This window comes from Punica granatum, chromosome 4 (assembly GCF_007655135.1).
Source record: "Punica granatum isolate Tunisia-2019 chromosome 4, ASM765513v2, whole genome shotgun sequence".
NCBI classification, from domain to species: Eukaryota; Viridiplantae; Streptophyta; class Magnoliopsida; order Myrtales; family Lythraceae; genus Punica; species Punica granatum.
In genome coordinates, this window is record NC_045130.1 from 34,379,661 (window position 1) to 34,407,578 (window position 27,918).

The 27,918-nt window shown below is 41.2% G+C and overlaps 4 protein-coding genes and 1 pseudogene across 5 annotated transcripts; 3 read left to right on the forward strand and 2 right to left on the reverse strand.

Annotated features, from left to right (window-relative positions):
* Positions 1-24: 24 nt before the first annotated feature.
* LOC116204354 lies at positions 25-594 on the reverse strand (annotated as a pseudogene).
* A 5,138-nt stretch (positions 595-5,732) lies between these two features.
* LOC116206086 (protein DETOXIFICATION 41-like) lies at positions 5,733-8,525 on the forward strand. Of its 2 annotated transcripts, none has more exons than XM_031538843.1 (8): positions 5,733-6,131; positions 6,424-6,968; positions 7,047-7,133; positions 7,224-7,280; positions 7,364-7,602; positions 7,688-7,806; positions 7,893-7,979; positions 8,089-8,525. In XM_031538843.1, exons 1-8 carry the CDS (start codon positions 5,820-5,822, stop codon positions 8,161-8,163), a joined length of 1,521 nt encoding a protein of 506 aa, XP_031394703.1. In that variant the 5' UTR covers positions 5,733-5,819; the 3' UTR covers positions 8,164-8,525. The 2 variants fall into 2 exon arrangements, with proteins under 2 accessions (XP_031394703.1, XP_031394704.1); XM_031538844.1 differs by having other exon boundaries at positions 7,688-7,798.
* A 1,881-nt stretch (positions 8,526-10,406) lies between these two features.
* On the forward strand, positions 10,407-13,046 carry LOC116202278 (protein DETOXIFICATION 41-like). The gene is made up of 8 exons (XM_031533778.1): positions 10,407-10,847; positions 11,029-11,573; positions 11,656-11,742; positions 11,832-11,888; positions 11,988-12,226; positions 12,343-12,461; positions 12,566-12,652; positions 12,742-13,046. Exons 1-8 carry the CDS (start codon positions 10,533-10,535, stop codon positions 12,814-12,816), a joined length of 1,524 nt encoding a protein of 507 aa, XP_031389638.1. The 5' UTR covers positions 10,407-10,532; the 3' UTR covers positions 12,817-13,046.
* Positions 13,047-14,133: 1,087 nt separating this feature from the next.
* Positions 14,134-18,904, forward strand: LOC116204866 (protein NPG1). Its single transcript, XM_031537213.1, has 7 exons — positions 14,134-14,400; positions 15,188-15,462; positions 15,602-15,854; positions 15,944-17,154; positions 17,492-17,639; positions 17,737-18,085; positions 18,437-18,904. The coding sequence occupies exons 2-6, from the start codon at positions 15,289-15,291 to the stop codon at positions 18,054-18,056; spliced, it is 2,106 nt and encodes a 701-aa protein (XP_031393073.1). The 5' UTR covers positions 14,134-14,400; positions 15,188-15,288; the 3' UTR covers positions 18,057-18,085; positions 18,437-18,904.
* Positions 18,905-22,311: 3,407 nt separating this feature from the next.
* LOC116204057 (polyamine oxidase 2) lies at positions 22,312-26,861 on the reverse strand. Its single transcript, XM_031536112.1, has 10 exons — positions 26,293-26,861; positions 25,328-25,440; positions 24,776-24,864; positions 24,576-24,689; positions 24,227-24,314; positions 24,029-24,114; positions 23,834-23,936; positions 23,623-23,720; positions 23,097-23,526; positions 22,312-22,990 (listed from the first exon to the last, which is right to left on the reverse strand). Exons 1-10 carry the CDS (start codon positions 26,330-26,332, stop codon positions 22,679-22,681), a joined length of 1,473 nt encoding a protein of 490 aa, XP_031391972.1. The 5' UTR covers positions 26,333-26,861; the 3' UTR covers positions 22,312-22,678.
* Between the last annotated feature and the right edge of the window lie 1,057 nt (positions 26,862-27,918).

Sequence of the window (27,918 nt, forward strand, 5' to 3'; positions counted from 1 at the left end):
GAGCTTTTGTGGAGTGCTTCTCGCTTAAGGTAATGGTGAGGGCGCCGGATCATTGGTTTCGAGCACATTGATGGCGAGCTTCTGCTGGAACAAGGAGCAGTGCTTCCGAACTCCGCAGATGTACCACTTGTTCCCTGGGCTTGTTAGCTGGATTATGTCATTCCAAGAGGTCAGGACTAGGTTCGGTGGGGGCTTGATGCATTCCTTGAATTCTGTCTGGTTCACCTTGAAGACGTTGTGGTTTTGCAGGTACATACCTGAACACTGCAAAAATGCCCGAAAGATTGTCTCAAAGGTCGGTAGTCAAATAGCAACGGCATGGTAACTTAGCTCCTCATATAAATCTCAGACAGGACAGGGTTTAATTTATAATCTGGTGCTGTCCTAAGATCACAATGGGTTGTTAAGTGTCACCGAAACTAAAATATACCTAAGGTGTCCCCGACATAGAAGACTCTCCCCTCAGCCCAAGCCGTTGTAATCATGAGTCAAAGTCCACCCGGAGTCATCTCCAACGATGTGCTCTGTTGCCTCCGGAATCGAGGGAAGAAGAACTGCAAATACGGCAAGAAGGATAAACGGACTAGAAGCCATTGCTTAGAGCTTCTTGACAATTCAATGGTTTTCAATGTTGGAGTCCCAGCACTAATTTATACAGTTGGATTCGCGCCGGAACTTTCACAAGCGAAGCAGGCACTGGGTCAGCTCCTTATAGCCCGCCCTTTGTTAAAGAACAGTGGGAAGACCGAAGGACGTCGAAAGCAACGGCACATCAAGAAGATCACATAAATGGACTCAAGCAGCTGCAAATTGTGCTTTGAAATGATCTCTTTCCCGCCCTCCACCTCCCTGTTCTTTGCAACAAACAACAATTCCATGGAATAGGTCAGTCTTTGATTTGCAAGTGGGATCCCTCGCAGGTCTGCGTTCATATGTAATGATCTGAGCGGGTGGATTAGATCAGTCTAAGCCTATCCTCACTTTGATGGCTCGAGTTGGGCAATGATCAAATTGATGGACCAACCCCATCATCCATTGCTAATTATACGCACTTGGGTAATGTATAGGTAAGTAACAATGTTGAAATGGTCACGGAGGCTAATATTGCATACGAGAAAGAATCATCATTACTGAGGAGAGCTCAAAGAACTTATTGTACTCTCGACTCTATCTCGGGGTCCGAGAAGGTAAGCAACGAAACTTTTGAAATTTATAATCTTGCATATATCATTGATTGTGTTTTTGATGGTATGTGTGGAGTTTGCACGTTTAATTCCAAATGTCCTCGATATATGCAACAGAATGGTCACGTTAATCTAAACGATATATACTAAATCTCGAAATATGAAACTTGATTTCAATGAAAATCACATCAGATTCTTTTCTAAGAATGAAATAATTTTACAAGTTTGAAATTTAATTTCACTAGGTTGTTTGTAAATTAACCAAAGTCTTGTAAGAGACGAAAATTGGTACTTTATCACTGAAAAATTCTTTAAATTGACTTGTGTGTATCTCGTGAGAAACTAAATGAGGCTTTAAATCAGTGTTATCAGAACCGGACCGGATGATGAACCGGAAGGGGTACGGGGTCATGGGTTTATGGGTCCAATCGGGGGTTCGATGGGTCGGACCGCTCGTTTACTTAAAATAAAATAAATATTCATATTATTAAAAAAATTATGATAATTAAGATAAAAGTATGATGATTTTAAAGAAATATAACAATAGTATAAGAAAGTATCTATATTTAATATTTCTTACTTCAAAATAAATATTTTATTTTAATAAGTACTTAAAAGTAGAGTTAAAAGAACAAAAAAGTGGTGGTGGCTTGGTTGGTAGTATGCTAATATGAAAAGTAAGAGGTCATGAGTTCAAATCTTTACACAACCAACCAATTTTTACATTAAATAGGAAACCCATAAAAAACCCATAGAACCGGCCGGTTTAATGAAATTTTGCTTAAAACCGGCCGGTTCAATGGGTCCGGCGGTTCAAAGCTGCCATTTCGGTTTTTAGGCGAACCGGACCGGACTTGGTGCCGGTTCCCGGTCCGACCGGTCGAATCGGCCGGTCCGGTCCGGTTCTGATAACAATGCTTTAAATAGTTAAAATGTTTAAAACCAAAATTGAAAATTTGTGTAATAAGAGTAGTGATGAAGATGGTGATTATCTTTGTAATGAAAAAGGGTAGTACCAAATGGGTTGGTTCAAGCGATTCAGTACTTATTCTATTTAAGTAAGGTTTCGGATTTAAATACTCGTGAATGCAAAAAATTCACGTTGGAAGAACTTTACCTCTTAGTGAGCCGACCCGATTCGACTGGATTAGTCGAGAGCTAATTGGGCATTCTGATACCATAGTTCACGCAAAAAAAAAAGGGTAGTGATAATAGTAGTAAGAATTGTCTTCTGCGAAATTTGTACTTTGTTTGGTTTCGCAATCGGATTTTGAAATTTTAACTCTAATTTTAACTATGTTCACTACACAACAAAAATCAACTTTTCAAAGTAAAAAAGGTGGGGCCTATACATAAATTCACATACACTTCTATTATACTCAATTCAATTTTTAATACTAAATTCTCTCAACTATTCATTACTTTTTCGTACTTTTTCTCAAAATTTCACAAAACAATCATTACAACCCAATTAAAATCAAAACTCAACTCAACTCAACTCAACTTTAAATATGTGAAAAATTGTAGTACGTTAGTATACTATATAGTGCGGCCAGAATTTTTTTTTTAAAAAAAAAAGAAGGTCGGCAGAAACGAAAGACCATATCTGGGTGGATATGGCAATTCAGCGTTACTGACTATGGGTCACATTCATAACCGGACAGCATTAATGTATACCCATATTATTTATGGTAAAGCAGAGAAACCAATTCCAGAATATTTCAAAGTGTAGGGACCAGGGGCTCTTGATCTATTGTTGATTTTACGATCAACGGAGGATCAAATTAGGACCAAGAGCCAATAAGGAAGTATTCATCCGATATCCCAAAATTAATGCCTTGTTTGGTTTGTGAGTATAATTTTAAAATCACAACTTTAATCTAATTCTATCCACAATAAAATAAAATAACTCATACAAAATCAAAAAGTAAACACCATGTATATCACTTTTTTTCATAATAAAACAACATAATTCATACAAAGTCAAAATGTGAGCCCCATTTAATCACTATTTTTCAAAATCAAAATATAATTTTAAAATTCTACTATGAAACCAAACGCAGCGTAAAGTTTTATCAAATTTTGACACGATGTCAAATACAAAATTGTAAAGGATGTTGCCTCCATTTAAAATAAAGTTTTCAATGATTCAACTGACAAACATCTTAGGGACGAAGTCATGAAGGATCTGAGGAATGATTTTAGAGAGAGTAATTAAAGGATTTTAGGTCTGAGTTTCATTTCCTCGTAAATTAAAGGAAGTTTCCGTTACGCCGAATATATAAATTATAAGGTAATAAACTAATCCATGGTGAAGGTACGGCTTTTAGGGGTAGAAAATGTTGATCCTAGGACTTGTGGATGTCCATCTCTGGTGTCATCGCCCCGGTTTCATCGCTCGAGTGGGCTCGTTGGCAAACCCAAGTTCCCGTGGCTCAGTTGGTGTTGGTCTTATTATTTTCATGCAAGCAATAGACACAAGTTGGACGTTGAGGAGGTTTGTTTCGAAGATTACTCTTTAGACTAACTCAATGCTAATCGAATTAAACAGGAAACAAAGCCATCTGAATATCGTTAAACTAATTTTTACTTTTAAATTCGAGTTTTCACTGTAAAAATTCGACTTTAACCACTCTTGTAAATGAAAGTAGAAAAGAATGAGTCCTACAGTCAAAGTAGGACCTCGCCGCATGATATTCCAATAGTTATTAACCCCACAAAACTTATAATTAAAAAAAAATCATAATTTTAGGATCAGCTGATCAGCTCCATCACAGCATGTCCGTGAAGGGAGCTAATTAAGTTGGTATCAATAAACAAACAACCAAGATAGGTAGCCCGACCAAATCTTATAGTCAATTTAATTGACGAACCACTATCTTATAAGATACACATTCTATGTGTGTATAGGGCCATGTGCGCGAGTAGATTAATTAGATCGGTTGATAACACCAGCTAGAACGCACAATTTCCGTTACAAAATAATATGTGTTTAATATTCTCCGTTCAAAAGATCTTATATAGATAAATAAAGCAACGAAAATGAAACTAATAGTACTTACGTAACTGTTTTATGCCATAAGCGTCTTTGATAGATATTGTACGATTTTTAGGAAATTCTAAGTGTAATCAACAAAAATAGTTGTATGCAACCATCAAATATTTTAACTAAAAGTTAAAAATATAATTATTTCAAAATTCATGTAATTGGTTAATAATTTAAGTAAATCTTTTCAAATTCTGCGTTTTTTTTTTTTATAACGAGGAAGAGACCAAACTCAATGCTATAATATGGGAAGACAAACATTTTGTAAGACTGGTAGATTTAGCTCGGTCTTATACCTAACTCCCCGGCAAAACGAGATTCTTCTTTTTTCAAGCAATCGCATACCTATGTTCCAAAGACCACGGTCTCGACAAGAAAGAATTTATGGAATTCGGGTTTGGCCTTGCCGGTTTTCGAAGGGGAAAAGATTGATCTCTCGGAGGGAGAAGGGAGCTATCGAACCTTATCGAGTTGACACACCGATACGTTCTTATCACCTTCATTGTCATTGAGCAGACCTTATGTCGAGCTTGATTAATCGATTTCGTATCGGACAACAGCTGAGCCGAGCAACAACTGTGAAGTAGAAAATTATTTTTTGTCGATGCATTCATAATTAGATGAGAATAATTCAAAAGCACCTCGTGAAGGAAATGAATGAATTGCTTTGGTCTGGCTCCTAATTCCAATTAATGGGTCTTAGGTTCACCGAGTGCCCCGACCCTGAGTAGCTGCATGCTGCCCTTCAAACCTTTGACCCTGCTTTTCCTTTTATATTAAAAAAAAAAAAAATTCTTCCCCTTTTGTTTTTAATGATTAAAATTAATTGTTCAGTGCCAATCGCCCCTGATAGTAACAGACGGTACTAGTGCTACCTTGGTGCAACACAACCGTCGAAAATAATTAATTACACATAATCTTGATAAACAAGAAATATCGAACGCGTATCGATCGATAGATAAGTTTGTATGCCACGTCGGCTATATAATTGTTTTTGATGCTGCGGGCGGGGCCTATGACAATATCGTGTCGGCAGACGACGTGGCTGGCGTTGCGAAAAATTGTCCGGGCCAAGTACCTGGCCGGGCATGAGTTTCCGGAAAAATAAAATGAAGGATAACGAAGTCAACGTGTTCATGGGACACCTATGCTCGTCAGCGACACCGGTCATGAATATATGTTAACAGAAATCTGTCAGAGACAAGATCGTATCCGCGATGCAAATAGTATATGGAGCTGTTGTTTCTTATTCCGGGAGCATGCTCCGCCTCCCTCCGGCGACGAAGGAGGGCCTGCAACATCGTGAGACTGGGACCGTGCTCCCGGCGCATAGAATAAGACATGGGGGTGGTTTGTGGAGTAGCTTCAGCTGCTTCTCCTGTGCCACACGTGCATGAACCGGTCGACCTCTCCTTCCCTCCCAATTGAACGTTAGTTGACTTACTAAAATCCAAATTCGTCCCGTCCCTTTCATGTTTCTCGTAAATTGTCCGTCCATAAACCTTACTGCCCCCCACTGAACGTGACAAGAGTCCCCCAGCCGGGTCGAATTAGTCGTTTGCCGGCAAGAAGGAGTGACCAGCAGCATCATGGGCTCAGTGGAGGAGTACCAGCCTCTGCTGCTTGGGCTCGACTCGCACAGCCGGATCCCCGACCTGTCGTCGGTGGCAATCGAGGATTTCCTGGAGCAGCGGCCTGTGGCGGCGAGGTGGTGGCCCCGGCTTGTGGCCTGGGAGTCGAGGCTGCTCTGGCTCCTCTCCGGGTCGTCCATCATCGTCTCGATATTCAACTACATGCTAAGCTTCGTGACCCTCATGTTTACGGGGCACTTGGGCGCCTTGGAGCTTGCAGGGGCCTCCATCGCCAGTGTGGGAATTCAAGGTCTTGCTTATGGAATCATGGTATGTCCAATATGAAATGATGTATCCTTGTCATTGAGTTTAACCTCACTCGATTCTCGCATGCTAAGTTCGATTTAAACGAAATTAATGTCCAATTTTGGTCGCCATACGATTTCAACATTGTCATTAGAGGGCTTGCTCATTGCCTGACATTCAGATTGCTCTAAAACGAAAAGCAGTCGGGTCGACTGCGCCTCCCAGTCCCTACTCGATCCAAAACCAAATCGAACCAGTACCAGCTTTAGTTTCAAGTACGTTGTTCTCAAATAGTCGTTATTCTTCCGGAAAACAGTTGGGGATGGCTAGTGCAGTGCAAACTGTGTGCGGGCAGGCGTACGGGGCGCGAAAGTTATCGGCGATGGGCATAATATGCCAGCGGGCCATAGTCTTACACGTCGGGGCAGCCTTCTTGCTGACCTTCCTTTACTGGTTCTCTGGCCCTGCCCTCAAGGCGATAGGCCAGTCTGAGAGCATAGCCGAGCAGGGTGAGATCTTTGCCCGGGGACTCATACCCCAGCTCTACGCATTCGCCATCTCATGCCCGGCGCAGCGCTTCCTCCAGGCACAGAACATTGTCAACCCACTGGCCTACATGTCCGTGGGCGTGTTCCTCGTCCACATCCTCCTCACGTATGTCGTGGTCTACGTGCTGAACTACGGCCTCATCGGGGCCGCTCTCATGCTGAGCTTTTCATGGTGGCTCCTCGTAGTGCTGAACGGGCTCTACATCGTACTCAGCCCGTCGTGCAAGGAGACGTGGACTGGGCTCTCGATGCAGGCCTTCAGGGGGATCTGGCCTTATTTCAAGCTCACTGTTGCCTCTGCTATCATGCTCTGGTCTGCATTTATTTCATTACTAACGCTCACAATTGGACCAATTCATATAATTTATAACATTGTATATCTAATGTACAGTTTGGAGATATGGTACAACCAAGGACTCGTGCTCATTTCGGGACTCCTCTCGAATCCGACGATTTCACTAGACTCCATCTCCATTTGGTACGTGAAATGGGCCAAAGTTCTGAACCTTTTCCTCCTAAATTACGTGATCATAGCTCGGTTTCACTAATGTTGGTACATTTTTTTCAGCATGAACTACCTGAACTGGGACATGCAATTCATGCTCGGGCTAAGCGCAGCTGCCAGGTTGATCATCGACATCAAACACAATCCTGAATCATTGCCAGATGATCTTTTGACATGTTAAATTCCGGGTTAATTGATTGTAGTGTTCGAGTGAGCAACGAGCTGGGCGCAGGGCACCCGAAAGTTGCCAAGTTCTCGGTCCTGGTAGTCAATGGGACAAGCATCATCATCAGTGTGGTCTTCAGCTCGATCATCCTTATATTCCGGCTCGGGCTGAGCAAGCTCTTCACGACCGACTCTGAAGTCATTGAAGCAGTTGTGGATTTAACTCCTCTGCTCGCGATCTCTATTTTCCTGAACGGCATTCAGCCAATTCTCTCAGGTATCATGGATATGTGGCGTCAACGAAGCTCTCAATTTGAATTAAATCGCTCAGTTCTAAAATCTTTCTCCTTTCGGGATCTTAGGTGTGGCAATCGGGAGCGGGTGGCAGGCGGTGGTGGCCTACATTAACCTCACTACCTACTATGTCATCGGCCTCCCCATAGGATGCGTCCTCGGCTTCAAAACCAGCCTCGGTGCGGCGGTAATAAATACTTATCATCGAGATGTCGAATGCTTATTCTGAATGCACCCAATAAGTTGTCTCTGACGCAATGAGAGCATATGCAGGGGATCTGGTGGGGTATGATCGTCGGAGTATTGCTACAAACAGCAACTCTCGTTATATTAACTGCCAGAACAAATTGGGACGCCGAGGTAACAAAGTATTTCCCGAGCTTTCAAGTGACTGGTACCTACTGGTCTAGCACGACATATATTGTTAATCTCGGAGCTAACGCGCATACATTTCTCATGTTTTGTCCAGGTCGAAAAAGCAGCGGCTCGATTGAAGAGATCGGCAAACGAAGAAGCCACTTTACGCATAGTCAATAACATCTGAAGCAAGAAAAGATGGAGAATTTGAATTTCGAATGTTTCAGTTTTGGAATTTCTTTTTGTGAGCGTGTATAAGAATGAAGAATTGATCCATAGGCTTTTTTTTTTTTTCCCCTTCTTCTTCTTTTTGGGTGAACAAAAAAAAAATAGAGGGTTTGGAGCAGTGAATGGTCGTACCACCGAACCCCGGCGCTTTGACCGGCATAACTATCCTCGCCGGAAGTAGCTGAGGTGCCAGGCTTGCTTGAACTCATAGGCTTCTATTACTGTGTGTATAAAGTGAGATCTCTTTTTTTTTTTTTTTTTCCTTTATTCCTCCCCTTATAACGATTTTATCAAAAATCGAAATTGTAAATCGGTTTTATATCCCCCTAATCTCATTCTTTTTTTTTTTTTGGGTTTGGATTTCGGGGTAAAATAAATACGAAAACTATTTTTGCTTAATCGGATAATTTTCAGTAAATGTGCTCGAGATATCTTGCAATTCAAACAGAATACCCACGAGCGTGTTAGTAGAGGCAACTCAATCAATCGCAAGTTGAAACGATGAAAGTGAAGAGAAATCAGTATCGAAGAAAATAGTATGAATTTAGACGTAGTAGCACAAATACAATTAGGATGAACTGAACTGGAGTTGTCTTAATTTGTTCATTTGGGACCACATCAAGCTTTATCCATGGCTTTCAAGTCAAATGTGGACCGGACTTTCATTTATAACTTTCACATCAATCGGGCTATTTTTTAGACTTGGAGATTCTTATTTCTCAAAATTTTGAAAATCGAGTGTCAACAGAACACTTAAATAGTAATACATCATTACACCCCTAAGAACTATGAAGTATATTAAATAGCTGGCCTAACACTACCACTACAAAATGAGTCGTCGCATTTAAGAATGAACAAGACATTAAAAAATTGTCCATACGTAAGATCATAATTATTGATACGGTCTCCTTCCACGTAAAAGGAGAATCTTTAATGGAGTCAGTATATTGTCATCCCGCAACTATGGAATAATATGCCACGCATGCTCAATTAGATGAAAATTTTGAATTAGACCTTACTACTTTGAAATCTGATGGGAGAAGTACATCAAAAGTCAAGACCTAATAAACCAAATAATTGAAGTTACTTTTCAATTTAAAGAGTTTTTTTCGGTGCAAATCGGTATTCGAAAATTCAATCGAACCCCGATTATTGTAGTCGAGCTGGATCGGCCCACTAAAAGGTAAAATTCTCTCAGCATGAATTTTCTATATTTATAAGAACTCGAATCCGAAATCTTGTTTAAACAGAATAAGCGTTGAAATGCTTAAACTAATTTATATTGGTCAAATTTAAAGAGTTTTTGATACCGAATATCCAGCCGCCTAATCAATTCCATGTTTGACAGGGGTCATTAATTAGTATTTGGGGTAATGATCTGGACGGTTCATATTGCTGCTTGTTCACGAGGAAAAATCTCATCAAGGGTGCAGAATTTAGAATAAATTCCAACCGGTTCAATCAGGCAAATATGATAGGACCAGTAGATTTTGCTCACGCTTTGCGGAGGAAATTCTTGGATCCAATGACTAAAAATGTTCAGTCGCAACGTTTCATACGAAATATTTTTGTATCATGAAAATAACATTTCGTATAAGAACAATAATATTTCGCACAAAACAATCAGTCGACTATATATACGAATCAATTGACTGATATTTTGTACGAAATATTTTCGTATTTGGATAATAACGTTTTCTGCGGAGGCTACCGCTGAATATTTAGTCATTGGACCCAAGAATTGCTCCGCTTAGGAAACACATGTACTTTCACATAGGAGTATAAGTCACCCAATAAAACAACTGTATAAGCAACATAATTTTAGTTAATTGAATTTTTAATATATCATTGGCTAAATCGCCTTAGAGAGGTGACGTACTAAACTTTCATCTACAAATTTCTATAAAAAAAAAAGGTTTAATAATAAACTTTTTTTTAAAAGTATCAAACTCGTGCCATATAAATAGAAGTAAGCTAAGAAGAGAAAATGCCAAGTAATTGCAACATTAGTCAACATGTAGTAGGAAATGAAAAAAAAAAAAACATAAATAATTAATTGCACCTCAATCTATGTGTTTTTGTGTTAGTGTATGGTGGGGTGTTAGCTTCATCTACCCTCCACCCTCGTGCGTTAACCGTTTGGTCTCTCTCTTTACCAACGCAATTTAGTCTTATGCAGATCACTTTATATCTTCGAATTATTCCCTTCGGTTCTGTCCAACTTCATATGACTAACATAGCATAGTCCATAAACCCCTGCCGCTACTTCCACCAAGTGCAACAAATAGCCCTCGGTCGAATTACCGGTTGCCTTGCGAAAGAAAGTTGATGATCATGGGCTCAGAGGTGCAACGCCCTCTGCTGCTCGGGCTGGATTCGCACAGCCGGGTCTCTGACTTGTCATCGGTGGTGATCGAGGAGTTCCTGGAGAAGGGGAAAGTGCCGGCGAGGTGGTGGCCCCAGCTCGTTGCCTGGGAGTCGAGGCTGCTTTGGCTCCTCTCGGGGTCGTCCATCATTGTGTCGTTGTGCAATTACATGCTAACCTTCGTGACCCTCATGTTTACGGGACACCTGGGCGCCTTGGAGCTCGCGGGGGCCTCCATCGCCAGTGTGGGCATTCAGGGTCTGGCTTACGGAGTCATGGTATGCTCTATATATAAATGTGATACGATGTTTGTCTGATTCAACCGTTGTGAGTCTTCATCGGTCCCATTATGCTCGCGTCGATGTGCCTCACTGGATGTTGGATTTGTGACTGAATGTACCAATTCGTGCACCTAATTTGATTTGTGACCTTACATTGTTTTGCCGTCGTTGAAAACAGATAGGGATGGCGAGTGCAGTGCAGACGGTGTGCGGGCAGGCGTACGGGGCGCGCAAACTGGCGGCGATGGGCATAATATGCCAACGGGCCATAGTCCTCCATGTGGGGGCGGCCTTCCTCCTGACCTTCCTTTACGGATTCTCAGGTCCGGCCCTCAGGGCGATAGGCCAGTCCCACAGCATAGCCGAGCAGGGCCAGATCTTCGCCTGGGGCCTCATCCCCCAGCTCTATGCGTTCGCTATCTCGTGCCCATTGCAGCGGTTCCTCCAAGCCCAGAACATCGTTAACCCGCTGGCCTACATGTCCGCCGGCGTGTTTGTCCTCCACATCCTCCTCACGTACCTCGTGGTCTACGTGCTGAGTTATGGGCTCATCGGGGCAGCGCTCACGCTGAGCTTCTCGTGGTGGCTCCTTGTCGTGCTGAATTGGCTTTACATCGTGTTCAGCCCGTCGTGCAGGGAGACATGGACCGGGCTCTCAATGCAGGCCTTCAAGGGGATCTGGCCCTATTTCAAGCTCACCGTTGCCTCTGCTGTCATGCTCTGGTCTGCATTTAATTCATTTGGACCGACTCATATAAATCACACGTCAACAGATAATTTGAATCCTAATGTGTTTAATTTACAGTCTGGAGATTTGGTACAGCCAAGGACTCGTGCTCATCTCGGGTCTCCTCCCGAACCCAACGATTTCTCTAGACTCCATTTCCATTTGGTACATCGATGGACCAAAAACTCTGGTTTTCTCCTATAAGTACATACCTGATCCTAGTTCGGTTTTGCTAATGTTGATACATTTTGCAGCATGAACTACTGGAATTTTGACATGAACTTCATGCTAGGGCTAAGCGCCGCTGCCAGGTGAATTATCGACTCGAAACCCAATGCCATATCATCATGAACTACTCATTTTCCAGTCGCGTTATTGATAAGTTTTTGGTTACTTAATCCTGGTTGCAGCGTTCGAGTAAGTAATGAACTCGGGGCGGGGCACCCTAAGGTAACCAAGTTCTCAGTCATCGTAGTGAATGGAACCAGCATCCTCATCAGTATAGTATTCAGTGCGATCATCCTCATATTCCGGGTCGGGCTGAGCAAGCTCTTCACGTCCGATGCCGAAGTCATTTCAGCGGTCTCGGACTTGACTCCTCTGCTTGCCATTTCCGTCTTCCTTAACGGCATTCAGCCGATCCTCTCTGGTATCTCATTTTATTGAAACTTCCACTGTGAAATTTTTAGTTCACATATAGTTCGACTAGAGAACTTATCAGGAATGTTGCATTAACGAGGCTCGGGATCGGGATTGAACTCTCAGGTGTTGCGATAGGGAGCGGGTGGCAAGCGCTGGTGGCCTATGTTAACCTCACTACATACTACATCATTGGCCTCCCCATAGGATGCGTTCTGGGCTTCAAGACGAGCCTCGGCGTGGCGGTAATTTCTGGAATTCCTAGAACTTAAGTTGATAGGCGATGAAATCCATTGAAACTACTCGATAATTTCATCCAAACACGATGGGCCGGTTCTTTTATCTGCAGGGGGTCTGGTGGGGTATGATTATTGGAGTGGGTTTACAAACTCTGACCCTGATCATATTAACTGCAAGAACAAATTGGAGCACCGAGGTAACTATGTCCCTTCCTACAAATTTCACGTAATTTTTGTCTGTTTGGCTTACGTGATATCTCGAACTCATGACCACAAACTTGCCCAGGTCGAAAAGGCTGTCGCTCGATTGAAGAGGTCGGCGACCGAGGAAGCAACGAGGGTTATAGTTGATAACATTTGATCGGAAGAATTGAGCACAAGGTCTTTTCTTTTTTCAGTTACAAGGAAGGGCCGTGACCCTAATGCAATCAACACATAGTTTTACTTTACCTTGGCGAAGTTACCATTTTGTTCCCATTAAATAGATAAAAAAAGATTTATCATTTTGTTATCTATAAAATAAATATTTCGTTCCAGAACATAGCATCCGATCAAGGAATGAGTATTTCACAGATCCATATACGGATTCAATGTCCATCTTCTTCTTTTTTTTCCCTGAATAATGTCCAATTAATCTTGCAATAATATCGAGGGTGAGAATTTATGTATTAAGGAGGACAAGAATTACTTACATAAAAACACAAAGGACAATAATTTACCTCTAGAGCTAAAAAAGGCTCAAAACTCACCGAGGGAAGTTGGTTTAAATTGTGCGACGTTTGTGCTCCTTAAATAAAGTATTGAGTTCGAATATTGTGAATAAACAAAATTCATGTTAGAAGGATTTTACCTCATAATAAATCGACCTAGTGCGAGTTGAATTAATTAAGATCCTTTAAATTTTCGAATATTAAGGTGCGCAAAAAAAAAAAACCTCAAAACTCAAGTCATTCCTACCATCATTAAAGAGCCCCTCTCGACCCGATTATTAGGGCATAAGAGCTAATGTCTCGTCATATGAATTAAAAAATTATAACACGTATATTTTATATAAAGATTGAACTATTTTCGTAGCAAGATGAGCAAATTGACGTTGCATACTTATCATGAACGAGTACCATAATCTTTTGTTTACTATCTAAATCATTAATTAGTTCAGTTAATATTCTACTATTAAGATAGTTTTTTCAACTCAATAATATTCTTGGAGAGAATTTCTACAAACTAATGCGGCAGAGGGAAAAAAAGAAAGAAAGAAAGAAAGAAAGAATATATTCCCTTAGTGCAAGCCGAATCAATGTTTTTTTCATATCGTTGTAAAGTTATCTTTCTAGAAGATGAATTTAGCGAAATCAATGAAGAACTAAAAATTGGAGCAATTTTATGTGATATATATATATATATATATTTCATATCACATTGTAAAATAGAATTATCAGAAGATTTATCACTACCAAAGATGAATCTGGCGAGATCATTTAGGGCAAATTTATGTGATTCATCACATATCATTCCCAATTGGGGAAGAGTGGAATCCCATAGTGCTTAATTAAGATTTGGTGCACCTAATTAAAATTCCTGTCGTCCCCCCCTGAGCTTGCTGACAAGCCTGCCATTGCAAAACAAACATTTAATTAGAGGAGAAGAATTAGAATTTCCTTTTTCAAAAATATAATTTTCTTTTAGACAAAAAAAAACTATTTTTATTACAAAGCTCTTCGTCCCGATCGATTACAGATCTCTCTCTCTCTCTCTCTCTCTCTCGCGAAATCTGCAGAGGGAACCTCTCTCCTTTGTCTCGACATTGGGATGACATGATTTGATCCTCCGCCCGCTACCGCCGGCCAGCTCCAACCAGCCCTAACGCCGCCGCCCAACGGCGATCCTCCTTGATCAGCGGCAATTCGTTCGCCCCTGTTTCCTCACACCCAATATGAGTCTCAAGGTCAGAGAAACTCCAGAAATTGACCGCAAGGATGAAACTTTTCTCACATTTTCTCGTCCCTTTGATTGATTCTCTGCTCCGATTGCCGGAGTAGGCTTTTCAGGTGTTGAGATCGGATTCTTTTTTTGTTTCCCTTTGACTTTCCGTCTGAAAGTTTTGGTCTTTTTCCTCCTGGGAGGATCGTGATTCCCTTTTGTTCTCTCTTATTCAGGTCGATGGATCTGAAGGTTTCGCCATTTTGATGTGTATTCTATGTTTCGTGATCGTGGGAATTGATGTTTGCTGGCTGTCCCCCCTTTTTTTGGGGGGGACAAGTACAGGAAATGAGCTTCAATTGCTTTTGCTTTGTCGTGTTTTTGTTTTCTCTGAGGATAATGTTTGGGACTTGACTGCTTATATAATGTTCTGTTGGAGCTCTGACTTTGTGAAAAAGAGTCGAATTGTTTACTTTAAGGTTACCTTTGACAATCATTGCCATTTGAGTTCCTCATGATGATGAAAATGTCGGGTTCTGTCCTAAAGTTGCTTTTTTCGTGAGTCAACGGCAAAAACTTTCCTCGTCCTCTGTCAATTGCGAACTGTACATATTGATATGATTCGTGCTGTTGTATATTGAAAACCTATCCTTTATTGGATCACAGCATTGATGTAAGCTTGCACATGCATACTCCGGGCCGGATGCAGCTGAAATTTTTAACATGAAATTTGAGATTTTTGTGGATAATAAGGGGCAAGAACTGCAGACAATTAGTGCAGAAGGTCTGATCCTTTTCCTCGTCTAATGTAGGTTTTTAGGATAAGCAGCAGGGGAGCTGCGGCACAGTTGTGATTGCTAGGACCATAGGGAAACAGAAGAAGTGAAATGTGTGAGTATTGCTAACATAACAGATGGCACAGAGCCAGTCGACAGAGTTTACCGGATCTGGGGATGATTCAACTGTGCGCGAAGTCCACGCCAATGGGCTGTGTATGAATACTACAGAAGTAGAAGCAAAACTCGATGAGGGAAATATTCAAGAAGCAGAATCTTCATTACGAGAAGGGCTCTCGCTTAATTTTGAGGTCAGTTCCTGAAGGAATGTTGAGTGATGTTTTTGCAAACTTAGCAAGCTTGAGGATTGCTTAAAATCTGCCAGTAAACACTTCAGTTACTGCACGCATATGTCAAGTTGATTTCATGACTATTTTCTGAAACTTGTAGGAAGCAAGAGCTCTTCTTGGAAGGTTGGAATACCAAAGAGGAAATGTAGAGGGTGCTCTTCGTGTTTTTGAGGGCATTGATCTTCAAGCTGCTATACAGAGACTACAGCCTGCTGTCACAGAAAAACAGCCTGCTAAGAAAAGCCGGTCGCGAACGGAATCAATTCATGCAGTTTCACAGCATGCTGCTAGCTTGGTGCTTGAAGCCATATACTTGAAAGCGAAGTCTCTTCAAAAGCTTGGGCGATTGAGTGGTATATATTATACACCCATCCCTATTTCTAGAACACATGCTTTTATTTTCTTTTAGTCTCATTTATTACATATTCCTCGTTCTTTTCAGAGGCTGCCAATGAATGTAAAAGTGTGCTTGATGCTGTGGAGAGGATATTTTATTTGGGAATACCAGATGCACAGGTCGACAACAAGTTGCAGGAGACAGTTAGTCATGCTGTGGAGCTGCTCCCAGAGCTTTGGAAGCAGGCTGGTTGCTATCCCGAAGCAATGGCTTCTTACAGACGCGCCCTTCTTAGTCAGTGGAATCTTGACAATGAGTGCTGTGCGAGGATTCAGAAAGGATTTGCTGTGTTTTTGCTGTACAGTGGAGTGGAGGCTGGGCCGCCGAGTTTAGCTGTTCAAGCCGATGGTTCTTACATCCCAAGAAATAATTTAGAAGAGGCCATTCTACTTCTGATGATTTTAATGAGGAAATTTTGCCTCGGTATCCTTAAGTGGGATCCCTCAGTTATGGAGCATCTCACATTTGCACTTTCTCTATGTGGCCAGACTTCTGTTCTAGCTAAGCAGTTTGAAGAAATCATGCCCGGAGTGTATCATCGAATTGATCGCTGGAATACTTTGGCTCTTTGTTATAGTGCAGTTGGACAGAATAAAGTTGCATTATATCTGTTGAGGAAATCCTTACACAAACATGAGCGGCCAGATGATCTTATGGCATTACTATTGGCAGCTAAAATCTGCTCTCAGGACAACCTTCTTGCTTCTGAGGGTGTGGGTTATGCAAAGAGGGCAATTGATGCTGCGCAGGGAAAGGATGAGCATTTGAAGGGCATGGGTCTTCGGGTATTGGGTCTTTGTCTCGGAAAGCAGGCCAAAGTGGCTTCTTCTGATTTCGAGAGGTCTCAACTTCAATCTGAGGCACTGAAATCGTTAGATGCTGCATTGGCCCTGGAGCCAAACAATTCAGACCTAATTTTTGAGCTTGGAGTCCAGTATGCCGAACATCGAAATTTGAATACCGCCTTGCGATTTGCCAAGAGATTCATTGATGCAACTGGGGGATCCATACTGAAGGGCTGGAGACTACTTGCTTTGGTTTTATCTGCTCAACAGCAATTTTCAGAGGCTGAAGTGGTCACCGATGCTGCTTTAGATGAGACAGCGAAATGGGAACAAGGGCCTTTGCTTCGATTAAAAGCAAAGCTGAAGATCTCCCAGTCATCGCCACTGGATGCTATTGAGACTTACCGATACCTCCTTGCTTTGGTTCAAGCCCAGAGGAAGTCTTTTGGGTTGACGCGGAATGCTTCCCAGGTTAGTTGACACATTAAATACATGCTTTTGTTAGTTTGACCTGTTTTTATAAAATCTGTCTAAGCCAGGTTTAACTTAGGTCCTGGAAAGTGCTTGGACTGTCTATCGGTCCAGCACAATCAAGATAGAGTCATAGGATGAAGATTAATGATATGGTTAAGATCATGAGAAAGGAAAATTACGTGATCCAGAGTTATGATGTGATCAAAATCACTAGGAGAAAATTATTTATTCTTGGTTGAAAAGAGATTTGATAAGAAATGATCGTGTCTTTTATGCGCTATCCCGAGAATGTTGCTAGTGCTGCATTCTCTTATATGTCATCTTTCCTTGACAGGCAGAGGATGACAAAGATAATGAGTTCGAAGTCTGGCACGGTCTTGCAAATTTATATTCTAGCCTCTCTTATTGGAAGGATGCTGAGATATGCCTGTCGAAAGCTAGAGAATCGAAAGCATTCTCTGCCGAAGCACTGCACACAGAAGGCAAGTTTCAGAACCCTGTTGATGCTGCGGTGTTCAAATTCATGCTAAAAGAGAAAATTTAGGAAACTGTCTCATTTTTCCTTGGTACTTGTATTAGGTATGATGCACGAGAGACGGGGACAGATTGCTGAAGCTCTTGCTTCCTACATCAATGCTCTCTTGCTAGAACCGTCTTATGTGCCCTGTAAGATCTTGATTGGAGCGGTTCTGTACAAGATGGGGCCCTCAGCATTGCCTGTTGCAAGAGGCTTACTTGCTGATGCTCTGAGGTTAGAGCCCACCAACAGAAATGCTTGGTACTACTTGGGCGTGGTCCATAAGGAGGATGGTCGTGTGGCTGATGCAGCAGACTGCTTCCAGGCTGCTTCCATGCTTGAAGAATCTGATCCTGTTGAAAGCTTCAGCTCTTTATTTTAATCGGCTTTTGCCGCTAAAGGTCCTTGATGGTACTACTCTATCCTGTTCATTAGCAGAAAACTTTGGGGTGCTTTGGAATCTGTTATAATTTTTTATGTTAACCAAAAATAATCCACGTGGTTCAGTTCGTAACCATCTGGTTTACGATTAAGGCTTCGACAGACTTAAACCGATTAGTTGCTATGACTAGTTGGAACTGCATTAGTTGGAACTGCATTAATTGACCAAAACCGATTAGAGGGAAATTCAACAGATTACTGACTGGAGACTAGATTAGTTGCTATGACTAACTGAAACTCCATTGGAAGGATGGGGTTGGTCGCAGACATTAAATATACTAATTTAATATACTAATTTGCTTGTATCTTCTGAATCTGCAGGATAAGTTATAATGCAGCATACACCGAAGGTGCAGTGCTCAGGATGACATCAGTGATGTCTTGGTTTCTTCCAATCCTTTCGAACTGACTGATCATATTTTGCATAACTGGAAGGAAGAGGCTGGGAGGAGTTCATGGGATTTTCGGAGGAGTCGCATTTAAAGAAGAGAGATGCAACAAGGCAAAAATAGACAAAAGGAAGAATTTCAAGTTGTTCAAATCGTCTCTTTTAGGATCATAGGCTTCATAGAATGCTGCTGCAGTTTCTTGACATTGTCCTACTCGATTTATTTGCCAGTCTTGCTCAGCCAATGTAAATCCATGTTTGTTTCACTGGGCGGTTGGTGCTGGAGGGAGAACACTTATTCATTTTTTTCGGATCTGGAGATATTTATCGATCGATTGTATTAAATGTATATTTCTTCATTTTTACTATGAAAATGCAGAGCCTACGTTATATCATCTTCATCAACACTCCACAAATGTTTTCCTATTCGTATGCTCTTTTCCGGTTTATGCAACTCTTTCGGATGTGCATCAGCTGCTTAAAGTTTGAGCTCGGGAGAAAGTAGAAGGATGTGTATCCTCTGCAGGGGTCTCCGGCGCAGGATAGATAAACTGCTAATCGTCTCCGGGCCAGGATAAATAAACTGCTAATCGCGAAGCGAAGTTTCCTTATTCCATTCCTTCGTCTCATGTTCCGATGTTTAGACCCTGCGTAAGTTCACTTTATGTTATGTGCCTCTCAAGAGCATTTCGGCATAGTTGGGAAAACTGCTAGTCATGTTCGGTTTCCAATTTCCCGGATCAGTTTACAATAACCTTAATCGCGTAAATCCCCACAAGGAGATTCAGTAAAGAAAAGAGAAAAATGTGGTTTTGATCCTGAAAGATTCTATTACCATGGTTTTGGTCCCTCAAAGTTTTTTGCCATTGTTTTCGTCCCTCAATTTTCATTCCATCTGATGTTTTAGTCATGCAGTTATCTTGCGCGTGCCAACTATGATGGAAATCTCACATGGCGGTTGAGCTGGACAAAACTCCGTTAAAATGTGAATTTTTTAATTGCGACTGAGAACGACGTCGTTCGCTCGCTCCACCAAAAAAAAAAAGAAAGATGCGAAACGACGTCGTTCTCCCCAAACCCTCCCCAACAAAAACGGTGCGTTTAGAATCCCTTGCAATTGCATGTTACCCGAAATCCTCAATTGCCAAATAGAAGCCCTAATTAGGAATCGGCACCCCCAAATTTGAAACCTAACTCTAATTACAAATCGAGTGCAGAGGAAGGAAGAAGTTTGAGGCTTTGAAGGAAGAAGTTTGAGGCTGGCCACATTACAGTTCAATTGCAGAGGAAGGAAGAAGTTGTAGGTGAGGGAAAGAAGCCTTAATCACTTGCCACTCCAATTATAATTCAATTACAGAGGAAAGAGATGAACAAAGATCGTAAATCGAGCATGAGCTGCCCTTCCAATTGCAGTTCGAGCATCTCCAGAGCTGGGTCGATTCTTTGTTATTGTGGACAAAGAGCACGTCGGATGATCTCGAAGACCATTGTAAATTCCGATCAACCATTTTATCGGTGTCATTTGTGGAAAGGATGAAGCTCATACCTGCGGGTATTTCGAGTGGGAAGACAAACTTCATAACAGTTCTTCAATTGAAAACCAACTTCAGAGAAATGTGATGTTGCTAAAAAGCAGGATTATGGAGTGTGAGCTTCAACTGAAGAAGCTGGCTCGGCTGTGGTAGATTTTGACAATTGTAGTGGATGTGTTGGTTGTGAGGATTGTTATGGGGAGGTTCTGAGCTTGTTGATTGCTGGATTGTAGATTGTAGATTGTTTTTCTTAGCTAGGTATTTGAAATATGTTGGATTGTTGTGGTTGTTTTAGAGGAATGAATTGGAATTTTTTGCAAGTTACCATCCAACTTTATCCGTGTATGGAACTTTGTGATGTATCCAACAAGTTTGGTCTGTATTGTTGTTGGTAATAAAATTTGTTTGTCAAGTTCTTGTCCATTTGTCCATCTCCATCTCCATCTGTATTGTTTGGTCTGTATTGTTGTATTGTCTATTGGAATATATTGCAATTTGTTGTCCATATCCATCTCCATCTGTATGCCATATGCTATATACATTCTCAATTTGGAACTTGCCTTGGTTTTTATACACAAAAAAATCTTGCATTGCAGAAATGATGAATTACATCATATGCTATATACATATGCCATTATTCAAAGTCATCATAATGGTGGACAAAATGCATATATGGTCCAAAGCCAATGGCCACAGATACATACGAACAGTACTAACATATACTAACACAGTCTTCTCTATACAAAATTATATCAATAGAGTCATCATCTTCATCCCCATCTTTCCCTGGTACCGATGCATCATCTGAATCACTATCATCAAAACCATCAAAACCATCACACTCAAACTCCCATGCATCTTCACTGTCACCTTCATTATCATCTTCATCAGAAACTACAAATTGCAGAACTCGTTTTGCAAGTTCTACTATAGTCCATTCTTCATTTTGGATGAAGTAGAATTTTATTTCTCTCACATTTCTAGCAGATGAATACAATATGTGAGCATTTTGGTCTGTCTCAAAATCCATCAGCCCTTTATGCACTTCTAACCCGGGAACCAACTAGAAAATCTTCTTTATATATATATATATATATATATATATACATGCTTAACATATAAGTCCTCAATCTCTGGATATGATACTTTGTCAATATCTACCCCTCCTCCCCCCTACATCAATTTCTCCACCAACATATTGCACACGGGGTTCATAAACTAACTCACCCCTATGGTAAAAATCAATGTGTACAAGTCATCGTCCATTATTTGTACATGTATTAAAAAAAATAAGTATTGCTCTGTCAGTACTATGGGAGAACAATCAGGAGCAGTGAACCAGAAAAGGGACCACAAAGAAATAAGGGTAAAAGGCCTTGATGAGAGGAACTGAAAACAGACAACAAATTGGATGTTTCTAACTGCCATTTGACAACATCTGCTTCACAACAGTATGAGACAACAGCCAAAGTTGGCTTTTTGCCATTCCCAAATATTCCAACTGCAATTCAACAACAAAAAGTGAAAAGGACGGATGCCAAGGAATGGAACGGAATCACCCCAAATTGCTTGGATCGAGTATACTGCTGAGACAATTGAAATTTCCACATCTTCAATGTGCGATTAATAGATCTTCTCTGCCCAATTTCAACAAACCGAAATCAAATTGTACAACGATTTCAACATTTGGGGATATCTATTTGTCACCCTAAACAACAATGTATGCTTGTTACTTTTGGCGGGAATGACTGAACTGGTTGGGTGTAAGGGCATGCAAGTAGGTGAGGAAGACAACGACATCGTTCAAGCCAATTTGGGAGTAGGGGTTGGGGTGGGGGGTTGGCGGAGTTATGTTCAGCTCAATCGCCACGTGAAATTTCAGTCACGGTTGGCACGCGCAAGATGACGACATGACTAAAACATCAAACGAATGAAGATTGATAGACGAAAACAATAACTAAAAACTTTGAGGGACCAAAACCATGGCAATGGAATCTTTAGAGACCAAAACCACAGTCTTCTCTAAAGAAAATGGACAGCAGGTACCGATACACTTGGTATGTGGACATCAAATTTCTGCCTTTTCCAGAATTCAAACGGCTCGTCAGCAGCCGCCGATCCCAAACAATTTTATTGGGCATGCGAAGGCCTGGCTTACGTCCTCCAAGTTTATCCAGCATGCGAAGGCCTGCTTTATGTCCTCTCAGTCAATTTAACAGAGCTGACGGGAATCACAAATCATCGTCATTAAACATGATGGAGAAAACACGAAGTAGGGAGACTAAAATATTTTTGTAATTCACAATCAAACGTTTTTAAGGCTGTAAATGGGAACACAGTCCCTTTTGCTCTTCAAGACTCGGACAAAACAAAGACACAACACAACTGCACCGCCAATACTACTGCTCATTTGTTATTAATAGTCTTATAATATGATCACAAGTATGCCGCATAGAAGAGGGCCTACACATTGATCCACCACACCCTTGATTGGTTCGCCCGGCAGAAAACAATGGTTTCCCGCCGCCCGACCAGCCAAAATTGGCAAACAATAATGCATTTCTTGCCTGAATCCCTATGTCAGCATATGGCGAACACGAGAACTTATGCTAGGGGACAGTAGTAGCTACTCGGGTAATCAGATCACAGGCGGGAGATCTGCAGAGGGACCATGATCTGCGAGGCCTCCTCATAAATTAAAGGGTTCAAGCGGTCCAACTCCCCATATCTCTCCAGGACCCGCATCCTGCATTCTTCCGCTGCCATCAGCCCGGTCGAGTAAGCCCCATGGGCAGAACCCGGGAAGCTCACGCTCGTTGCCTCCCCTGCAAAGAATAGGTTGTCTATTGGAGCCCTCAGCCATTCGTAGAGATCATGGGACCGGCCCACTAGGTCATAGCTGTAAGACCCGAGGGAGTTAGCATCCGTCCCCCAGTGAGATACGAGATACTGAATCTGCATCATCCAAACAGCGGTTGTCAGAATTTTCTTAAAAGAGATTGAGTGGGAGATGGAGAGAGGGAGAACAACATAGCAAGATTACAAGGCAAGCTAAATTTACCGGGGGAGAAGCATCAGGAAGAATCTTCTTCAGCTGTGAGAAAGCAAATGACGCAGCAGCTTCATCAGACATCTTCTCAATGTCCCTAGCAAGCTGCCCTGCAGGCATATAAACGAGAACAGAGTGACCCGTCGCCTTGTGAAGGTTTAAAAAATAGCTGCATACATAAGATGTGTCTGCGACCACCCCGAGAAACTCCACATTGGGCCAAAACACCTCCCCAAAATGCAATACAATCTTGTTCTCAACCCCAAGCCCAATCTCGGAGATAGCCTTCTCCTTCCAATCTGGCAGCTTAGGCTCAAACCTAATCGTGTGGGACTTCAACACACCAAGAGGAATGGTGATAACTGCAGCATCTGCAGAGAATGTCTTGCCGCCTTCTACAGTCACGTTCACCCCATTGGAGCGCTTGATGATATCAGTTACCCTATTGAAGAAACCAAAAAAATACAATGAATATTTTACCGCTGGAGAAAACTTTCAAAATACAAAATGGAGATAGTGAAAACCAACGGTATTGCACCTATGACCCAAGCGGATATCAAGACCTTTAGCAAGGGTATTAACAACTGGCAAGTAACCCCTAACCATAAGGCCATGTCCACCAGGAAGCAGTTCCTCCTGTTTACAGTTAAAAATCGAAATAATTTAGTTATGCGCGAAAAGTTTTTTGACTAATAACTAAGAGAAGTCTGCCCAATACATCTAATCAAATCAATTAACTACTGCTTCACCTCATCCCAGCATCTAGCAGAGATTGTATCTGCATCTGCAGCAAACCAACCTTCCATTCTGCACAAATACCACTGTAACACCTTGTTGGCAAGACCCTCAAACCTGTCAAGTAACAAACAGCTTAAACAAACATTTGTAGGTAGTCTAGAAAAACATATAAGAGCATCATAAAAATGGCTTAAGTTAATTGATACCTTAAATCTGGCCTTCTTTCAAGCACACTTGCTATAGCCTGTTGCATGGAAATGTCCTCCTCTAACTCCTCCCTCAACTCATTTGTCTGCATGAAGCAAAAAACAGAAGTCAAGAAATAGGAGACTGTGCTATCTGTATGACATGAGAAAAACAAGAACTGTAGTCAGCTGCATAGCATAAATGTATAGAAGGCATACCTCCTTCAAGATCTCCTCAAATGCCTGACCAACTTCAGTGACCAACTCTTGAGGAACTTGTTTTCCATCCGCATCGTATAGTGCATAGCTGCATGAGATTCAACTTGTTAATCGATGATTATGCATGAGATCGATATACTGAGGACAGTGAGAATCCAAAACAAGTCAAGCCCTTCCTATTTGCAAAACCAACAAACAGAAAACAGGACAGATGAAACTACTGGCAGATTCAAATGAGAGGATTCTAACAGATTGACAAGCCTCAAACAAGAAAGTGAAGGATTCTATAGATGCAATGAAATAGAATACGGAACGTCTGTCCTATTGAAAAATATTAACATGTACACACCTTTCCAAATCGTGATCAAACAAGACAGAGTCGTCGCCGCAGGTCCTGTATAGAGGTAGTCCCAATCTACCAACCAGTGGTGCCAATGGGTTTTCTTTGCACACACCATGCAGCCTGGAACAAAAGCATTTATACACTAAGCCATTCTTTCACACAATCACGAACTCCAAAGTATAAAGCATAAAGCTAGCTGAGTTTACCATGAAGCACCTAGGTCAATGGGGAAACCAAGAGAGTAGTCGGTGTTGATTCGACCACCAATTCTATCACGTGATTCCAGCACGGTGACCTACCAAGAGCACGGTATCAATCAAGGAGGGATAAGTATAGTTTGCTCATATCAGAAGAATTTGCATTAGAAAAAGCGCATTGAGACACGTGCACATGCTCCAACAGAAAGGTGAAAACTGAAAATGATATTACATAGGTAACCGGATGTTTCTAGAATCAAAGAAAGTACCATAATTCTGGAGTCCTTCCAGAAGACAGCAAGAATTTTTCAGTATCAAAATTTCACACACTGAAGTGACATTCTAGTAAGGACACATTCCCAAAATCCTTTGTAACATTCACCATGTTATGCATAAATAGTGCTATAATCATCCGCTTATAAAAATTCATGAAAAAAATGCAATGCAGGTCGTAGTTGTCAAAATGTAGAAGGCGCAGCAAGTTCATGAGGGATGCCACGAAACATCTCCGGGTTATTACTGAACATTCAAACAAGATTATGACAGTTAGTTTCAAATTACCTGAAATGATGCATTATGAAGAGAACGAGCAGCTGCAAGTCCAGCGATGCCAGCACCTAGAACAATAACAGATGGGGTCCTGCCACGCTTCCTCTCAGTTGAATAGCACTCAGCTAAGGTACAAAAAGAAGAATTTATTAGCTAATCAATGAGCCACAAAACTTCCAGAGATGTCGACAAGAAATACTCAAACATTGAAAATCAAGACAGTTTCATTTGAATAAACTATTAATCTTGGAAGCCCAACATCATATACAAACGGGAACAATACTGTACTTAGTCAGCAGTAGCCGACATTACAGTAATATGGCAGCTGCCAAGTGTGGAAATTTGCAGTGGGAGTCAACAGAAGTGGGGATATGAACTGCGGGGCATAATTCCAAACAAAAGCAAAGACTAAACAAAGAACACTACCACCGACAAAGGCAAGAGATTCCTGTATGGGATTCTGCTTTCCATGTAACAGGATCTCACCATGAATCTGCCAAAATCAGCCGCAAACTTGAACTCCCCGCGGAAAGAGTAACCAAGAACAACCTTTTCCCCCTTTTCGAATTGCATCATGACAGCAAAGAAAACAAGAAAATTTTTCTTTGGATAATGGGTATATACTACCTTTTTTGGTCTTGAGTTAAGGGTGACCATCACAGACACCGGAGACAGTCCCTCAATGATAACCCAATCAATGAAATCACATTTGAATTATATATAGTGTTGCATGTATAAGCCTTCATCAGGGCAAAGATTCTAAGATTCAAAGACAGTTTGACAGGTCCAAATTCTTTAAGGTGGAGGAGGAAAAAAAAAACCGAGAACATGACAGAAAGGTCGAGAAAACAGCAGACAATCTGCGGAAACCGCTGGAAAGTTCGTGAAGCGATAAGGGCAGTCGTCCACCGACAAAAAGCAAATCGGAGAGTATGAATTTTCAACAGAGAAAAAATTATAAAAAAAAAAGGAGCAACCTTTGTGCAAATTGCGATTACTCCTGTTCCCGGAATCCATAATGCGACGACGACGACGGTGATCGGCTATTAAGACAAAGCCCGCGATTACTACTACAATTAATCGAGATTAACAGTAGTGATAATAATGGGTCCAGCTGCTCCGTCCGGAAATTAAGCAGGGGCCGGGGCAATTGAGGGGAGAAGTGGAGGATGAAGATCAACAGGCACGTGATGAAGTGGTTCGTGTTCAGATTCAGGAAACCAAGCTTCCCCAACCAGCTCATGCAGACTTGATTTATCTCCGATTCCTCTCTCTCGCTCTCTCGCGATCGGAAAAACCAAACACCCTCCGCCGAAATCAACGGTTGAGTTGAGTCCAAGCCCTCAGAAACCCAAGTTCTTTCCCGGCCGATCGTCAAGACTGGTCGACTCGTTCATGCAAAGGGTGTCGAATCCAGCAGTCGACGGCTTCGATTCGGCGGGGTAAGGAGGAGAGATTTTAGAGAGAGAAAGCAGGACGACGACGGTGTTGATTCTAGAGAGAGAAAGGGAGCTCGCCCGCTGTTGGCTGTTGCCAACCCCCGCTGTTTTGGGTCGCCTTTATAGACATTTTGCCCCGACGGAAAAGAAATCAAATGTCTCCCGCGTGCCAAATTTACTCTTCTACCCTCCACAGCGGTTTAGCCACGTGGAAACCAAGGGCGTTTCCGGTAATTCGCAAGGCTGGACCTTGATAATGCGGCACGTACGTTACTACTTGCATTACAATGCGTTTAATCTATTTTCCGTTTTTCTTTTCTAAAAGACAATGTTTTTTCGGATTTTTTACTGTCAATAAAATCCATGATTAATAATACATCTATGGTAAAAAATGAATGAAAAAAAAACCCATAATAAGATATATATATATATATATATATATGTTCATATCATGTTGGCAATTATGCGTGTTTTGTTATGCCCGATATGTTCATCGAGATCGCTATGCATTGGTTTTCCTTATCGTTAAACCTGAGTGGAGCTGATAGAACTTGTTATGGTAAACAAAAATATGTGGTAATAAGGATTTTTAAATTCCATTTTTATATTAAATGGTAGTGAGAGTAGTTAAATTCATTTTTTCCCCTATTTTTTGATTTAATTAATTTCTTAATTCCCAAAGTTTTATACTTTTGCCATATTTGTCGTGCCACCAAACAAAACCATGTGATGCATGTTAGGAAGCTTATGACTCTTACTTGAATGTCGATATTAATAATTATTATTGTTATTCCATTTTAATTTTTTATGTTTCCAAATAATCATTTTCGTTAATTAAGAAAGATTAAGAGCTTCACATAGAAGCCATATATATTTTTTATGTATATTTTTAAATTTAATTTAGATTACTTTTTTCTAATTAAAGTTGACAGTTGACAAAGAAGGATTGGTGTAGCAGCATCGTCCTCAACTTAGAATGCAGAGGTTTTGAAATTATTTCTATCAGTGGGACTGTAACAGCTTCAATTTTTTCCCTTTTTTCTATCTTCTTTTAGGCCAATGAGCATTTTCTATAACTGGAGAATAAAGTTAACAGTTACGTATATCGTACAAAATGGTTAGATTTTAAACCATACAACCAAAAAAAAAAAGGACAAATCACTA

Coding starts and splice junctions, on each gene's coding strand:
- LOC116206086 (XM_031538843.1), top strand. CDS start 5,820: ATGGGCTCAGTGGAGGAGTACCAGCCTCTGCTGCTTGGGCTCGACTCG. Junction 6,132..6,423: donor GTCTTGCTTATGGAATCATG/GTATGTCCAATA, acceptor TCCGGAAAACAG/TTGGGGATGGCTAGTGCAGT. Junction 7,281..7,363: donor GGGCTAAGCGCAGCTGCCAG/GTTGATCATCGA, acceptor AATTGATTGTAG/TGTTCGAGTGAGCAACGAGC.
- LOC116202278 (XM_031533778.1), top strand. CDS start 10,533: ATGATCATGGGCTCAGAGGTGCAACGCCCTCTGCTGCTCGGGCTGGAT. Junction 11,574..11,655: donor GCCTCTGCTGTCATGCTCTG/GTCTGCATTTAA, acceptor TTTAATTTACAG/TCTGGAGATTTGGTACAGCC. Junction 11,889..11,987: donor GGGCTAAGCGCCGCTGCCAG/GTGAATTATCGA, acceptor TCCTGGTTGCAG/CGTTCGAGTAAGTAATGAAC.
- LOC116204866 (XM_031537213.1), top strand. CDS start 15,289: ATGGCACAGAGCCAGTCGACAGAGTTTACCGGATCTGGGGATGATTCA. Junction 15,463..15,601: donor GGCTCTCGCTTAATTTTGAG/GTCAGTTCCTGA, acceptor TGAAACTTGTAG/GAAGCAAGAGCTCTTCTTGG. Junction 17,640..17,736: donor CGAAGCACTGCACACAGAAG/GCAAGTTTCAGA, acceptor TACTTGTATTAG/GTATGATGCACGAGAGACGG.
- LOC116204057 (XM_031536112.1), bottom strand. CDS start 26,332: ATGGATTCCGGGAACAGGAGTAATCGCAATTTGCACAAAG. Junction 25,441..26,292: donor TAATCGCAATTTGCACAAAG/GTTGCTCCTTTT, acceptor TTTGTACCTTAG/CTGAGTGCTATTCAACTGAG. Junction 24,315..24,575: donor TTTGATCACGATTTGGAAAG/GTGTGTACATGT, acceptor AATCTCATGCAG/CTATGCACTATACGATGCGG.